This window comes from Ovis aries, chromosome 11, assembly GCF_016772045.2.
Source record: "Ovis aries strain OAR_USU_Benz2616 breed Rambouillet chromosome 11, ARS-UI_Ramb_v3.0, whole genome shotgun sequence".
NCBI lineage: Eukaryota > Metazoa > Chordata > Mammalia > Artiodactyla > Bovidae > Ovis > Ovis aries.
The window spans coordinates 8,357,035-8,373,644 of record NC_056064.1 but is presented as its reverse complement, the minus strand read 5'-3'; the positions used below and the strand labels follow the sequence as shown (position 1 = coordinate 8,373,644).

At 57.7% G+C, this 16,610-nt stretch overlaps 1 protein-coding gene across 5 annotated transcripts in view; it reads left to right on the top strand.

Moving 5' to 3' along the window:
• CUEDC1 (CUE domain containing 1) overlaps nucleotides 1-12,698 on the top strand; it is an 85,204-nt gene extending 72,506 nt beyond the window's left edge. For all 5 annotated transcript variants that reach the window (XM_060394737.1, XM_027975387.2, XM_027975385.3 and 2 more), the window contains exons 4-11: nucleotides 1,245-1,371; nucleotides 2,082-2,274; nucleotides 3,330-3,410; nucleotides 5,198-5,269; nucleotides 6,024-6,117; nucleotides 7,186-7,244; nucleotides 9,136-9,206; nucleotides 11,286-12,698. In XM_060394737.1, the coding sequence (XP_060250720.1) occupies nucleotides 1,245-1,371; nucleotides 2,082-2,274; nucleotides 3,330-3,410; nucleotides 5,198-5,269; nucleotides 6,024-6,117; nucleotides 7,186-7,244; nucleotides 9,136-9,203 (694 nt within the window). In that variant the 3' untranslated portion in view covers nucleotides 9,204-9,206; nucleotides 11,286-12,698. The remainder of the gene's footprint in view (nucleotides 1-1,244; nucleotides 1,372-2,081; nucleotides 2,275-3,329; nucleotides 3,411-5,197; nucleotides 5,270-6,023; nucleotides 6,118-7,185; nucleotides 7,245-9,135; nucleotides 9,207-11,285) is intronic.
• Nucleotides 12,699-16,610: the final 3,912 nt, after the last annotated feature.

Genomic DNA, 16,610 nt, shown 5'->3' with positions numbered 1-16,610 from the left:
TGGAGCTGCGCTCCCACCACGCACTTAGCAGCTTGTTATCCTGTCTGCTGCCGCCCCCGCCCTTCCCCCTGGGCCGCCAGGCCACCCGCCCAAAATAGAAAAGGAAAGGAAGTTATTTCCATCGTCAGTGGCAGCCCGGAAAAGCTCCCCTCCAGTGAGTGGGCGGGCGGGATTCCTGGAGCTGGAGACCAAATCAAAGCCGGCCCCGCGAGAGCGGCCCCCACCGCCCCCGGCCCTGGCCTGCCTTCGCTGTGTGTCATTTCCCTGATTCAGCAGAACACGTGTTCTGCGGTTGCCACGCTGCAGGCCGCCGGGGAGCTGTGGGGAGCTCCTGGCCCGGCCCCAGGCTGCCGTCGGGCCCGGACGGCGGGGCAGGAGGCCGGGGGGGTCAGGGCGGACACGTGCCCAAGGCCCCCTTCCTAGCCCCCCTCCCGCTGTGGCCTCTGCCTGAGGCCAGGAGAGCAGCCCCTGCCAGTCCCATCCTTAGTGTGACCTTCCAGCTGCCGGTCAAGGCAGCTTCGTGAGGGGCTCCCACACACCAGAGCAGGGTGGCAGTGGTTTGCAGGTGAGGGGAAAGCCCCACAGGGGATAGGTCTCCCCTGGGACCACCCACCAGGTCTGGAGCCTGGGTCTGCTTGCCCTCTAGAGACCCTGGTGTCTCCGTGTCTCCTGATTCCAGCAAACCAACACTGGGGAAGGCTGGGCTGTCAGCCACTCTAGGTGTCTCTTCCCTGGGAACACACCTATCACTCAGCACCCAGGAGCTTGTGTTATCCTGGATGCTAGAGACAGAAGGCTGAAGGGCTGTGACCCCTGCATCTGTGTCCACATCCACAGCACCCAACATGAGCTCTGCCAACGCAGGCCAGAGACCTTTTGTTTGTTTGGCCAAGACACGCATGGCGTCTCACCTCCCTGACTTGGGATTGAATCTGCACCCCGTGCGTTGGAAGGTGAAGTCATGGCGCCTGGACTGCCAGGGAAGCCCCTAGGCCCAGAGACTTTGCAGACACCGGGTGGCTGGAAGCAGTGAGTGTCTGGCGCAGTAGGCGTCCAGGCCCAGAGGTGAGGGCTCAGCCAAGGCCTGGCTGAAAGGGGAGCTAGGGGGCTGGGCCTCCGTGCTGGAGGCGGCTGGAAGCTTGGGCACGTGGGTGCCATTCTGAGCAGGATCCCAGGGTGGTGGGCCAGGACACCTGTGTGTGGGCCTGACTGTTCCCTCCTCATCCTCACCTGTCGCCCTCCAGCATCGACGTGCTGGGCTCCGTGCCCCCTTCCAGCCAGAGGCGCTACCGCAACTGGAACCCCCCACTGTTGGGCAACCTCCCCGAAGACTTTCTCCGCATCCTGCCCCAGCAGCTGGACAGCATACAGGTAATGGGGGTGCCCCCGCCCCCAGCCTGTGCAGCGTCTCTCTGTTCGCGCCAGTCACTGACCCTCCCTGACGTTTAAGCCCAGGCTAAGCTGCCCTGGGGTGGTACGGAAAGAAGGCTGAGCCAAAAGCCTCCTTCCCCATCGGGGCCTGTAAGGTTTCCCCTTCCGCTTAGGAAGGGGACCGCCCTGAGGATACTCTCTGGCAAATGGCATCACCCTAGGGTGGCAGGAGTTGGGCAGGGGCAGGGTGGGGGGTCACTCAGTGACAGAAAGGCAGAGCACCTTCCTTCCTTCCTTCCTTCCCCGGGGAGAGGGCCAGGGTGCTTCTCGCCAGAGGCTGGCCCTTGCAAGCAGTCTCCTCTGAGATGGCCAGGACAAGGAAAGTATGAGTATGGGGACTCTGAGCCATTTGAAGATCACTCTTCAGGACTATTCAGGTTTTGACGAAGGGCATGCTGGTGGGAAGGTCCAAGGTGTCAAGCTGGGGAGGTGGAGAGTAGTTCCTAAGCCCCTGATGCTTCCTCAGCACAGAGGGCTCTGGTCTGTTACGTTGAGTCTTGGCTAACAGCTCGCTCTGGGTGGAGGAGGTCCTGGCCTCAGGGCGTGGCTGCAGCATCCCGGGAAGGACGCTTGTACCCCCGGTGCGCATGGGTGTTGGTGCGGCGTGCGCCCTTGTGAGTAGGGGGTCCGTGTGCTTGCTCCCTGCTCAGGCCACCTCCAGGGGCTCCAAGCTCGCAAGCACGGAGGGAAGCCTGCCGCCCGTGGCGGGGCCTGAGCCCCGGGACCAGGAGAGCCGCTGGAAGCAGTACCTGGAGGACGAGAGGATCGCGCTCTTCCTGCAGAACGAGGAGTTCATGAAGGAGCTGCAGCGCAACCGGGACTTCCTGCTCGCCCTGGAGAGAGGTGGTGCCCTGGGCCAGGGCAGCCGGGCCGGGGCGAGGGGTGTCGGCCGTAGCCTGGGGCTCCGAGCCGGAGGTCTGAGTTGTCCAGGAGAAAGTATGAAAGCGTGAGTCGCTCAGTCATGTCGCTCTTTGCGACCGCATGGACTGTAGCCCACCAGGCTCCTCTGTCCATGGGATTCTCCAGGCAAGAGTACTGGAGTTGCCCTGCCCTCCTCCAGGAGATCTTCCCTACCCAGGGATGGAACCCACGTCTCTCATGTCTCCTGCACTGGCAGGCAGGTTCTTTACGCCTAGCGCTGCCTGGGAAGCAGAGTTCTGCTCACAGGGACCTGAGTCATCGGGACTTAGCGGGAGTGCGGGGCGCCCTCTGGGCTCTGCCCCTCCTTGCGCCCCCGCACTTCTGCTCTGTGCCAGGCGCTGGCGGCTGCCCTGTGCGACGGGAGCTCCAGCAGTAGAGGGACTGTGTGGCTGGGTGCCAGGGTGCGTTCCTCCCTGAGCCGAGGACGTTAGAGCAGGGCCTCTGGAGGGTTTGGGGGTGTTGGGGTTGTTTCTGGGCCAAGGATCCTACTCCTCCTAGCCTGGCTGCCTTCCCCCTTTAGAGTGGTAAGGTTTGGGGTGGCGCACAGTGAGGGGCCTGTGGGAGAGAGGTGTTGTGTGTACACGTGTGTGTGACTGGCAGTGTGTTTTGGTCAGGAACATGGTGTGCAGGGGAAAGTCTGGCCTGAGACAGAGGAGCCGAAGGCTGGTCCCAGCTCTGCAGTAAAGATGCTGGTGGGAGTCTCCAGGCCTTTCCTTTTAGATGAAGGGCTGGACACTCCAGTTTCTCAGGGGCCTGTTAATTTTGACATTCTCACCTTCCAGGCAGTGCTTTCTGTGTCTTTGAGAGTTCTGGTTCTTTGAGAGCCCATAGGTGTCGCGTGTGCACGTGTGTGTGTGTGTGTGTGTGTGTGTGTGTGTGTGTGTGTGTTTCTCAGGGTTTGGCCTCCAACCACCTCTCAGCTCAGGCGGCCCTGGGTGTGAGCTAGCTTCCCTGACCAGACTGTGGGCCTTTTCCAGATCGACTGAAATACGAGTCCCAGAAATCATCCAGCAGCGTGGCCGTGGGAAATGACTTTGACTTCCCCTCTCCTGTCCCAGGTAACCTTGCCTGAGAGAGAGAGAGAGAGAGAGAGAGAGAGAGAGAGGGGCCTGGAGGGTGTGGGGGGCTCACAGCCCAGGGGTGTCTGCATATTTGGAGTTTGGAGAGAGGGTGGGGAACAGGCTGCAGAGGATGGTTTTGCCCTATCAGCATATGCCCGAGAGGGGTGAGACGGGCCCTCCCCTCGGCAGCCCTGGTTCCTGCCAACCCAGCGGCTGATGAAGCCCTCACCTGGGGCAGGCCTGCAGACTCGCTCCACTCCTTAGAGGCACTTGGAGCCTGGGCAAGAAGGGGACACAGCACACCACATAATGTCCCATAGGGTGCCGGGGCTGGCAAGGGACTCAGAGACCCAGGCACTGCCCCAGGGGAGCTTATGGTCTTGTGGGGAGTGCAGGAGATGCCTCCAAGAAACAGGGAGCCCGAACCAGCAAAGCTGAGGACGCTTGTTAATTATAGCAAGCACATGCTGGGGGACAGGGAGGGTCCATCTGGGGAAGGTTCATTCATTCATTCGGTAGCTGGGGACTGTCTCCCCCAGGCCAGGCCCAGCCTTAGTATTGGAAGAAGAGAATTTTGAAAGTTTTATATACAAGACGGGGAGAAGCAGGAATTGCCCAAGCGGCTGAAGGAGGGCCCGGGGTGGACGGCAGGCTACTAGGCTGCACGGATGGGGGTGGAGCTGGAGCTGGGGACCCCTCGAGAGCCCCGGTTCCACTCTCGACATCTAGACTGTGTGTGTGTGTGTACAGTGGCCCTGGTCAGTACCCGCCACGCACACACGGGCCTCCTGCCTCAGAGGAAGAATGTGCAGCTTTTGCCCCAAACAGATCTTGCATTGAGTGGTGGAGTGGGGGAGGGGGGCAGAAGGAGGGGGACTCAGTTGATCCCAGCCTGGAGAGAGAAAATCCCATGGAACTGATTCATAAGCAACAGGCTGGGAGCTTAGGCCCCACCAGATGTGCAGCGGGGGGTTTAACGGCAGCCACATGTCCTTGATCCCGAATTAACCATAGACACCGGGATGGCTGAGATGGATCAGAATGACTCACAGGGACTTAGTGGACAAGGTGACTCGGGATTAGCGTGGGGACCTCAGGAAGGCAGTGAAGGACCCAGGTGGGTGCTGAGTGATCCGGGAGACTCTGGCCGGCCAGCTGGGTTCTGACTTAGGGACTCACCCCACTCTCATTCCTGCTTATGGTCTAACGAGTCAGAAACCCGTGTCTGGGGGAGTCATGGAGAGGTGGACCCTGGCCAGGGGAGAAGGGCATCCCCATGGCGGGGGCCTGCTGTGCACCCTGAGCCTCCGTCCACTGCCGTGTTGATTCTCACACTGCGTCAGGACGCAGGCCAGCCAGCCACACGTGGGTGAACTTTCAACAGCCTGCAGGGGTGCGGGGGAGCCCCGGGGCCTAGCATCTGGTAGCTTCCATGGTGTGAACACTCCAGTCACAGCTGATTTCAAGCTCCCAAGGAGCCTTCACGGGACACGAAGTGGTCAGAGGAGCAGAATTGGGAGCCGGCCCTCCACACAGAATCTTTACAGAAAAGGGCCAAGTGAGACTTGGATGAGGAAGGAAGCAAATGCTCTTTGAAGCCTAGTGTGACTCCCTGCCTGAAGCTCCCTCCGGGTTAGGGAGGAAGCCTGTGCTCCCTTCCTCACCTGGAAGGGTGGGGCCGAGGCCCTGTGCTGGGGAGACAGTCCTGACCCGCCGCCTCAGGCCTCGACCAGGGCACTGTCCCCTCTCCAGCTGGCCCTCAGCGATGTCTTCCCCCTTTCCAGGAAACAGCGACGCCAACCCCGCTGTGTCTGAAGATGCCTTATTCAGGGACAAGTTGAAACACATGGGAAAATGTGAGTCCGGCCCACGCCCCCTCCCCAGCTGTTCACAAACAGGCCTGTGGCTTCCTGGGAGGGGAGGGAGCCACCTGGCATTGTTAATGCCCACTGATTCTTGGTGAACCAAAGTGACATTTTAATCACTGACTGGCTCCCTCCGCTTCCCTGCCTCACTTCCCTGTGCAGCTGAGTCTGGATACAAATTAAGTTTTAAATCCTCTTGAGCCAGCTGTCTGCAGAAAATAATATTGTACTGGGACCACCCCCCAACCCCACCCCACCTCCCTTAAGAGTTCACATTCTCTGTGCTTTGAGGCTACTGCTTGGCCGGGGCCAACCGAGTGGGGAGGCCAAGCTCGGCCCACTTTGTGTGGGTGGGAGGCCCGCCAGGTCAGTGGCCTCTTCCTGTGGAGTCCTGCCAGCCTGGGCATGCCTTCCCATACCCCTCCGTCCCCACAGACACACAGCCACGCGTGAACGAGGCTGCCATGCTCTCAGACCCCATTTGAGAGTCTCGGATTCGTCATGGACATCCCAGAGCCAGCTCTGGAGGTGGATGGGGGGAGACGGGGAGGTCTCCCTCTGGGCCGGAGAGGAAGCCCAGCTGCGTGGCCGTCTGTTCCAGCGGGGCCAGGAGGAGCACCCGGATCTCCGCTGTGGGCGGCAGGTCCTGCTCGTGCGCTCGGTGGCCCGAGCTGCCCCTGCAGTAACCCCCACCAGCCTGCCCCAGTCCTGGGGGCTGCCGGCTCACAGGTCTCTTTGTCCCCAGCCACCCGGAGGAAGCTGTTTGAGCTGGCCAGGGCCTTCTCAGAGAAGACCAAGATGAGGAAGTCAAAGAGGAAACACTTGCTGAAGCACCAGTCGTATCCTTGTCCAGCCTGGCACTGGGTGGCGGCGCCGGTGGATGCCAAGGGCACTGAATCCTGCGCTGTGCTCCCTTGGGCTACGCCCTCCCCAGGAGTGGGATGGGCCCTCCCTCGCCCCTGCCATCTCCACGGGGAGCCTTATCTCTGGGTGCCATTTCTTGACACCCCCACCCCTGGCATGGGGAGCAGGCCAGTGTCAACCCGCTTTGGGCTCAGAAGTTGTCCTACCACTTTTTAACAACTTCTCTGGGGTCATCTTGGGAGAAAGCTTGGTTCTTCCATCAAAATCAGCAAACCTTTCCCTGATTTCTTAAGTTGAATTGCTCCATAGACCTTCCCACCTCCTCATTTCAGATGTTGGTCCTGCCTTCTCACTCTTAGTTCCTCTAGTAAAAATATGGCCTTCCACAGTTTTACCCAGATTCCCACCCATACTCATTAGACAGGGCCCAAGATATTAGATGCTGAGCGGCCAAGTGAAGTGAAGAAGTGAAGCCGCTCAGTCATGTGCGACTCTTTGCGACCCCATGGACTGTAACCCGCCAGGCTCCTCCGTCCATGGGATTTCCCAGGCGAGAATACTGGGGTGGGTAGCCTTTCCCTTCTCTGGGGATCTTCCCAACCCAGGGATTGAACCCAGGTCTCCTGCATCGCAGGTGGATGCTTTACCAGCTGAGCCAACAGGGAAGCCCAAGAACACTGGAGTGGGTTGCCATTTCCTTCTCTGGGAATCTTCCCAACCCAGGGGTCAAACCCGTGTCTCCCGTATTGCAGGCAGACTCTTTACCCTCTGAGCCACCACAGCAGCCAAAAGTGAACAGAAAGAAAGTTGTCCCCAGACATGGGAGCCGGGTGAGAGAGGCAGGGCCTGGCTACTCAGTAGACCCCCAGAAAAGGAGCCTGTGGGAGGTACTGGGATGTTGTCAGGGGATAAGGCTGGTGTGAGGGAGGCCACCTGAGCTCTGGCTGGGAGGTAGAAGGCCGGGGCCAGAGTGTGGGGAGGCCTGGGAGCCCCGAGGCAATGCCTACCAACTCCTGGGACAGTTTTCCTGAACGGCCCGGCAGGCTGGGGGCTGCGGCATCAACGGCCAATCTCCTGGATGACGTGGAGGGCCATGCTTGTGGTAAGGTGGAGAGGGCAGGGAGGCTGGAGCTTTGAGTTGCCAGAATGGGTAGTCCTCCAAGAGTAGGGCCTGTGTGTTTCACAGGTGAACCCAACCAGTCAGGGTGGCGACTCCCAACTACGGGACACATATCAGGGTTGGTGGGCAGGTGACCCAAAGAAATCGGTCCCCCCAACTTGGTCCCACTTTATCAACTACGCCAAAGCCTTTGACTGTGTGGATCACAACAAACTGGAAAATTCTTCAAGAGATGGGAATACCAGACCACCTGACCTGCCTCCTAAGAAACCTCTTTGCAGGTCAAGAAGCAACAGTTAGAACTGGACATGGAACAACAGAATGGTTCCAAATAGGAAAAAGGAGTACATTAAGGTTGTATATTGTCACCCTGCTTATTTAACTTATATGCAGAGTACATCATGAGAAATGCTGGACTGGAAGAAACACAAGCTGGAATCAAGATTGCCGGGAGAAATATCAATAACCTTAGATATGTAGATGACACCACCCTTATGGCAGACAGCGAAGAAGAACTAAAGAGCCTCCTGATGAAAGTGAAAGAGGAGAGTGAAAAAGTTGGCTTAAAGCTCAACATTCAGAAAATGAAGATCATGGCATCTGGTCCCATCACTTCATGGGAAATAGATGGGGAAACAGTGGAAACAGTGACAGACTATTTTGGGGGGCTCCAAAAATCACTGCAGATGGTGACTGCAGCCATGAAATTAAAAGAAACTTGCTCCTTGGAAGAAAAGCTGTGACCAACCTAGATAGCATATTAAAAAGCAGAGACGTTACTTTGCCAACAAAGATCTATCTAGTCAAAGCTGTGGTAGTCATTTATGGATGTGAGAGTTGGACTGTGAAGAAAGCTGAGCACAGAAGAATTGATGCTTTTGAACTGTGGTGTTGGAGAAGACTCTTGAGAGTCCCTTGGACTACAAGGAGATCAAACCAGTACAGCCCAAAGGAAATCAGTCCTGAATATTCATTGGAAGGACTGATGCTGAAGCTGAAACTCCAATACTTTGGCCACCTGATGTGAAGAACTGACTCATTTGAAAAGACCCTGATGCTGGGAAAGATTGAAGGCAGGCGAAGAAGGGGGTGACAGAGGATGAGATGGTTGGATGGCATCACCAACTCGATGGACATGAGTTTGAGCAAGCTCCGGGAGTTAGTGATGGACAGGGAGGCCTGGAGTGCTGCAGTCCGTGGGGCTGCAGAGTTGGACACGACTTAGCGACGGAACTGAACCTGGTCCACATTGCCTTGCCTTTCCTTTCACTTCGTAAAGGGGGCCCAGCCACGTCTCCACCTAGATCTTTACCTGGAGCACAAAGAGCCGAGTGACGCTTCTGGGGAATATTCTCTTGGGTGTGAGGGGACAGACAAGCCCAGATGCATGGAAGGACTGTACCTTGAGAACCATGCTCTGGGCAGTCTCGGTGTTGGAGCCCAGAGGCCTTTCTGCCTCCATTCAGTCCCTCCCAGTGGCACGTGGGCCAGAAGACACTGCCTCAGACCTCCTTGGGCCCACAGCTGAGCCCTGGTTCTGGTGCCCCAGAGTAGGAGGGCCCTTCGGTGGTCAGGAGACATCCTAAACAAGGGCTAGGAGGGCCTCGGAGGTCATCGGGACAGTCCCGCGTTTCCCATCTCATTTTATAGGTGAGGAATCTGAGAGAAGAACTTGAGTTCTCCGAGCTCAGAGATGGAGACAGAGCAGCAGGCAGGGGTCCTGACCCCACGTCTGTAGCCTCTCCCCAGGGGTCAGCATGGACTTCAGCCACTGCAGTGCAGAGAATGGGTCAGCCATCTTCCCCAGCCTGGGGGATGTGTCTGAGTGAGGCTGTGCAGTGGGGAGGCTGAGGTCCTTTCCTCTGCTTTTCAGATGAAGACTTCCGGGGAAGGCGACAGGAGGTGCCCACGGTGGAGGAGGCGCTCAAGGAAGGGCAGTAGGAGGTAAGGCCCAGGGCCACTCTGCCCAAGACTGTGGGCTGCACGCCCCGGCCATCTCCCCAGGGTGGGGGCGGCAGGCTCAGGCAACTAGATGCTGCAGGGCCCGGCTTCTTCCCCTAGGCGTTGTGACAGGGGAGCTCGTGGTTGGCATTTTCTCCATTATTTATTCATTTGACAAAAGATAATCACAGCTGCCTGTGCCAGATGCTAGCAACAGGAAAAGAAAAGCCAGCTTTGACCTTGAATAGTTGACAGCACGGTTGAGAATAAAGTCCAGGACGCACAGAGCACACTAAGAACAGCGTGAGAAAAGCCGAGATGGCTTCACCCCGGCTGGAGCCACACCGTCCCTCTCTCCGCCCCACCGCAGCCGGCTTGGGCTTCGTGGACCAGGGGATGCTGACGCCTCCCCCAGGACCACCCCCTGGGGAGGACTAAGGGATGTTGACACCTCCCCCAGGACCACCCCCTGGGGAGGACTAAGGGATGTTGACACCTCCCCCAGGACCACCTCCGGGGGAGGACCAGGGGATGTTGACACCTCCCCCAGGGCTGGAGGACCCGGTCCCGCCTCCAGCCCCTTCCCCTGCCCCGACCCTGCCCCGGTTGCTCTGCTGGTCTCAGAGTATGGAGGACGCAGACAGGGACAGTAAGGGGCCTTCCGTCCTCAGCCTGGGCCTCTGGCCCTCAGGTCCAGTTGGCTCGCCATGACACCCCCATCAGGCACCTTCACACCATACTGTGCTCCGAGGCTTTCCTCACTCCTGTGACTGCAGCCTTGCGTCCCTGTCATCTGGAATGCTGGAAAAAAAACAAACCCAGCCAGGGGAAGGACCCCCTCCCACACAATGTTACTGCCACATCCTTCCCGCTGGCCCAGAGCCACCCTGTCAGGAGCTTGCTCATCACTTATTTCTCTCCTGAACGGCCCACCTTTTCCCTTTCTAGCTCCGTCCTCAAGCCTACATACCCCCGCTTCCCATCTTAAAAGCCACGAGTCCTCAATATGCTTTGAGCCACCCAACCTGCAGAGAAGCCGCACCCTCCTTCGCCCACGCTGGGTTGGCTGCCCCCCACTCCCAGACTGACTCACGGTCACCTGCCTGCTCGGGGGCCTTTGACCGATCCGCCCCCGGTGCTGTCTTCTGCCCGCTGTGCCCGTTGTCTCCCCGCAGCCTCCTGTGGCCCCAGCAATCCTGGGCCCCCTTTCTCTCTGCTGTTGCTTCTCTGTGTGCCTTTGGGCCCCCAGCGCTCCTGGCAGCTCTGGCCTTGACCCCCCTCAAAGTCTCCCTTCGCCCCACTCTCCCAGCCATGCCACCAGCCTCTCTGACGGCAACGCTCGTGTGTGGTTGGCTCCAAAGCCTGACTCTCAGTGGTGGTTCTCCAGATCTGTCCCACAGCCCCCACTGTGCGCACCACGGTCTTCCTCGCCCCAGCTGTCCACTCACTGAAGCCAGAGAGTCCCCTCCTCCCGAAGCCCCCCCCCCCTTCACTTCTCTTCTTTATCCCTCTCATCACCACCCTGCGGACTCTCGCCACCTGGCTCACTGCTGTGGGCTCTTCCCTGCCCCTGCCCTCTCAGCCATCACCAGGACGCCTCTTGAGTCCCGCCTCTCCCTGCTTCTCTGAACGGGTCTTCCACATAAAGGCTCTTTGGCTTGGTGCGGGGTCCCACCAAGTTCCGGCCCCATTTTGCTTTTCTGCCCCTACAAGCGCCCTGGGTGTAGTTCCGTGTAGTTCTGCTGAGTTCCCGCTGCGTCTGGTCACAGAAGAGGTCAGGCAGCCGGCACAGTTCTCAGCCCTCTATGGACAGAAGCTTCACATCCACCAGGAGCTCCAGACCCCCACTCCACCTCTAGCGGCCGGAGGCCCCCCTGGTTTGCATGTTGGGATGTTTCTAGACCTTGGATTGGCGTGTGTGACCCTAGCCCAAGTTCTAAGGCTGACACAGAGTCCCTGGGGGAAGGAGAGGGCCCCTGTCTTTAGAAGCTTGTGCCCTGGACTCTCTCTCCAGGAGCTAGTGATGAGGGAAGACCACGGGGCTCTGTTGAAAAAGACCTCTCCCATCCTCTCTCCTTCCAGATACCAGCAGTTCCTCCTTGCCGGGGGCGATCCGACCGGCAGAGGCATCCCAGCTGCCGTCGGACAGATGGTGCTTCAGTTCTGAGGCCTGGTGATTCTCTGGCCACAGTCCAGCCCAGCCACTGCCACTTTCCAAGGGACTCAGAACTTCCGAGTTGCCCGCTGTGATTGCAGGAAGGGAGGAGGGTGGAGGCAGCAGCCAACCACAGCGCCTCTGTAACCAGGCTGTTCTAGGGGGAATGGATGGAGATGCAGGAGCTAACCCCTCTTCTGTTGGAAAAAGAAAACCCAACAAAACAGAAAGCAGGCAAGGTGGGAATACCCAAAAGGGGAGGATGATCCTACCAGAGCCTTCTTGGCCTGAGGGTGGAGCCCCTGCCTCCCTCCTGTCCTGCAGGAGAGACCACAGACATGGCCTGACCCCCCCGCCCTCACCCCCGCTCCCTCTGGGCACCTGGGGCCCTTCCTCCCCGTGGCCGCTTGCCTTTCAGTGGCCCTCCGCTGCACAGAGCCCTGGGCCGTCCCTGGAGCCCTGTCTGAGGGGTGACGGGTCGCCTGTTCCGCATGAGCTCCTTGCTGCCTCTGTTGGGGGCTGGCAAGGGTCCTCAGAGGGATCCGGAGACAGGCCACCCTGGAGCTGGAGGATTCTAGCGGGGGCAGGGTCGGGCGGGTGGGGGGGTCTTCAGTTTGGCAGAAGACAAAAAGCTGGTTCTGGATGGGATCCTGTAGCCCCTGTCCAGCGACGCTGAGCTCCCACCTGGACTGGACGTTCTGCTGCCTCGGGGTGGGCAGCGATCAGTTTCTTGGTAACCCCGGGAAGGTGTGGGATTGGGGGGCACGAAGAGGAGGCTGCCAGCCGGCCTGCAGCCCCGGGCCACAAGGGCGTCCTGGGTGCCCCTTGCCAAGAGCAACAGGGTGAATGGCCAGGTGAACAAGGGACCTATGGACCTGAGCCAGCACCAGCCACTGCCAGCGGGAGGGCTGGGGGGCGGCCAGCCCGGCCTCTGTGGCCCCCCGCCTGGAGATGGGGGTGTGCTGACCTGGGGGAAGCCTGGGTGGGTAAGAGGCTCCAGCTGGAGCGGGGAGTCCGCCCAGCTGCACAGCGTTGGGGCGTTAAGGGGAGACGGCAGGCCCGCTAGGGCTGGGTGACCGCAAGTCACCCTGAGATAAAGAGGGCCTGGCGTGCCCCACACGGTGCCCGGAGCTGGGGGGACCCTGGCCGCCTCCCCGTTGCGCGGAAGTGCAGTTGCCCTTCGGCTCCCCACTGATTCCCCGCAGCCCCGCACGATAGAGGGGAGCCCCAGTCCATGCGTGTGACCCTGTTAGTTCTGCCTGTCCTCCTGTGGGTTTCTTCCTGGAGCTGTTTCGTAGGAATTGGTGTAATAAAGACTTGGTGTTCTCTTGGTGCTCTGACTTGACGGTGCCTGGGCTGACCCTCTTCTCCTCTCTGCACCCCGCATCCTCGGGCACCCCGCGCCCCAGGGCCGCCGGCCTGGAGCACCCACAGCTAACGCAGGCCCGGGGTGTGGCCTCTCACGGGCCCAGTGACACCCGTGTTGCACCACAGCCTCGCCCGCCTGCTGGGCGGCCCGCTTTCCTGTCTGCCTGGGAAGGTAAACCGCTTGCCGACAGTCTGTTGCAGAAGCTCCAGCCGATCACCTCCCTAAATAAACAGAAAGCTGCCAGAGTATCAGCCGCCTGGGGCTGTGGGAATGTGCAGTCTCAGACTTCAAAGGGCCCACAGAGATCTTCCAGTTCAAATCTCTCTGGCTTTCTCCCTACTGCCTTCCGGGCCAGGGAGCTCACTGCCCAAGGAGGGAGCTGATGCCCTTTTCAGACAGGGCAGTTCTCAAGGTTAAAAAGTTCTTCCTGGTATTGAGCGGTGGGCCTCCTTGTGGCTTCAACCACACATATCTCGATTCTGGGCTCGAAGTCACCCGGGCCAAGTCTCTTTCAATGCTGTATTGGAGTACAGTGGCCTTTCTTCTGGATAAACAATAATGCGGTTCCCTCCTGCCTCCCCTAAGAAAAGATTCTGCTCGGACCCCTGCCCTACCCCCAGCCCAGGTAGATGAAGTTGGTCTCCTAGATGGACATACCCGCTGATGCCCCAGACAGACCTGGAGTTTGTGTGCTCAGCTGCATCCTACTCTGTGATTCTGTGGACTGTAGCCTGCCAGGCTCCTCTGTCCATGGAATTTTCCAGGCAAGAGTACTAGAGCGGGTTGCCATTTCCTGCTCCAGGGGATCTTCTTGACCCAAGGGGTCAAATCCTCGTCTCTTGCATCTCCTGCATTGGCAGAGGGATTCTTGACCACTGTGTCACCTGGGAAGTTGAATCTGGACCTCAGCAAACCAAGAGGAAACTAAAAGACACTTGCTCTGTGGAAGGAAAGTTATGACAAATCTAGACAGCATATTAGAGAGCAGAGATATCACTTTGCCAACAAAGGCAAAGAAAGCTTACCAGGCCCTGCAGGGGTGCAGAAGAGGAAGCCCCTGCTCCACGAGTTCCTCCTGGCTGAACAGTATCTAGAGCACCCAGGAAGGCGTCCGGCTGGGCCAGGTGACTGCCCCAGCCATCTACCTTCCCGTTCTGCTCATCTGTGGGTTCTGGGCTCTTGGGGTCCACAAGGTGATACCTGAAGATTTATCGTCTGCAAAAATGAGCCCGACTATCTGGACTTTGGTCCAACCAGAGCCCCTCCCACTTTTTATGCTTTGCTGTCCTCGGGGCTCAGTCCCAGCTTGAGAGGAGCTCACAGGACTAGGGAGTGCTGTGTCCAGAGGAACTAGGCTGTTGATGACCACAGGGGGGTCTCAGCCTCCCGCTGGGCTCACGTGTTTATTTCTGGCTGCGCTGGGTCTCCGCTGTTGTGCAGGGTTTTCCCTAGTTTCCGTGAGCGGGAGCCACTCTCTAGTTGCGGTGCATGAGCTGCTCATTGCAGAGCGTGAGCTCTAGGGTGCATGGGCCTCAGCAGTTGTGGCACGCTGGGCTCAGGAGTCGTGGCTCCCAGGCTCTAAAGCGCAGTAGAGTGGCTCCCAGACTTAGTTGCTCCAAGGCACGTGGGATCTTCTCAGACCAGGGATTGAATCCACGTCTCCTGCATCGGCAGGTGGATTCTTTACCACTGAGCTGCCAGGGAAGCCCCTCTCTAGTGTCCTGAGGCACCGGCTAGAGGGTTGAGGCTGCACGAAACACAAGAGAACTTGGTTTGAAGATGACAGGCATGATATGAAATGAAGATACTGAGAGCTGCTTACTGTATGTCAGTCACTTTTGGGGGGTGCTTTGTTCACATTATTTTGCCACGCAACTATGCTATGAAGTCAGTATTAATACTTCCATTTCCCAGATCAGGAAGCTGGAGCACAGAGAAGATCAGGTCCTTATTCAGTAAGTGGTACTACCAGAATCTGAACCCAGGCAGCTTCCCTGGGGGCCCAGCTGGTAAAGAATCTGCCCGCAATGCGGGAGACCTGAGTTCGATCCCTGGGTCGGGAAGATCCCCTGGAGAAGGGAACAGCTACGCATTTCAGTATTCTGGCCTGGAGAATTCCATGGACTGTATAGTCGATGGGGTCACAAGGAGTCAGACACAACTGAGTGAATTTCACTTTCAGTGGAACTCTGAGCTGGTGCCTGAACACTGGGTGATACACTCGGGTGGGGGAACAGGTGGTAAGACTTAGAACCCTTGCATAAATGCAGTCTGTAGAGCCCAGAAAGGTCCACCTGCTTCAAAGCCTTTCCAACAGCATGCCCAAAAGTCAGCTATTAGCATCCTTTGTCTGGTTTTAGTAACAGAAACAGTCTCAGCATTTCCGTCAAACGGCAGATGTGCTGCTGAGGGAGAAGCGCTGCACCCCTTTGTCCAGTATCACAGCCTTAGACTGACACTTGTTGACCTGGCTCGCTGGGCCAGCTGGAGGAAGGTGTAGATGTTTCTGGAGCTGGTAGTGGGGAGGTGGGGTGTTGAGGGGGCTGTGTGGGTCTACTGCCACCTGGTGGCTGTCTCTCAGAAGTGGCGGTTGCTGGTCACTGCAAGGCCAGACCACCGCCATCCCAGAAGGGAGACCTCAGCACCTGTTTTTTCCTCAAGCCAAACAGACAGAGGATGTTTACTCTGTTCACATGGTCTTATGTTTGGTAAAATTTGCAAAGATATTTTTGTACTTTTTTTTTTCTTGAAAGGGTCACTAAGATTATATAAGCTTCAGGCCCCACAAAACTAGCATCTACGCTGCCTGTCATTTCTATAGAGTCACAATTTTTTTTAAAAAAACCAATCCAGGAGGATTATTCCAGGGACTCTGCAAGAAGTACTGGTGGAGCTCAATACAAACTCAGCACAAGCCTGCCTTGCTCTGACCTTGCCATTCAAAGTGTGGTCTGTGGATACAGTGACCAACTGTTCTGGTTTTCCAGGAATGAGTGGTTTCCTCCGATGTAAAACTTTCAGTGCTAAACCAGGAAAGTCTGGGGCAAGCTTGGACAAGTTTATGGCTCTTATCTGCAGACCAGCAGCCTTGGTGTCAGCCTGGAAGTCTGTTAGAAATGCAGAGTTTCAGGCATCACTCCAGACCTACTGAGTCAGAATCTGCATTTTCTAAGAATTCTAGAAGCTTCAAGGGCACATTAAACATGGAGGGCTCTGCTTTCCCCAAGAAAAGAAGGGCCCACACCAGCCCTGAAATGTGTGCTTTCAAGGGTCTCATCTTCTGCTGAGAAAACCCCATAGGGTGATTCCAACTGCCCTTTAATTTTGATAACCAGAGGTCAGGACTAACTGGCTCCTATTTCCTTGGCTACCAGAGGAGCCACGGTGATACTGTGAGACCTCCCAGGGCAGGTAGGCATAAAGTGCTTCTCTCTCCTTTGCCTGAACTGGATTATTCTTGGGGATAAAGCTGCTGTTTGCTGAAGCATTGAATGGGCAGCCATGTGAAAATGCCTTGAAAACTGTTAGGTGTGCTCCGTGGTGGCTCAGATGGTAAAGAATCTGCCAGCATTGCGGGAGACCCAGGGTTGGGGAGATCCCCTGCAGGAGGGCATGGCGACCCACTCGTATTCTTGCCTGGAGAATCCCGTGGACAGAGGAGCCTCGTGGACTGCAGTCCATGCAGTCGCAGAGTCAGACGCAACTTAGCAACTAACACACACACGACTGAATAAGTTGTGATTTATTGCTCTTAGGCATGGAATGGTCAGAAGTCATTATCATCATTACTCCTATTTGTTGAGCAATTACTATATACTGGGCATGGTTTTAAGCACTTTGCAGTGCTTAAAGGGAGTGCCCTGACTCCTTACAACAAGGCTAT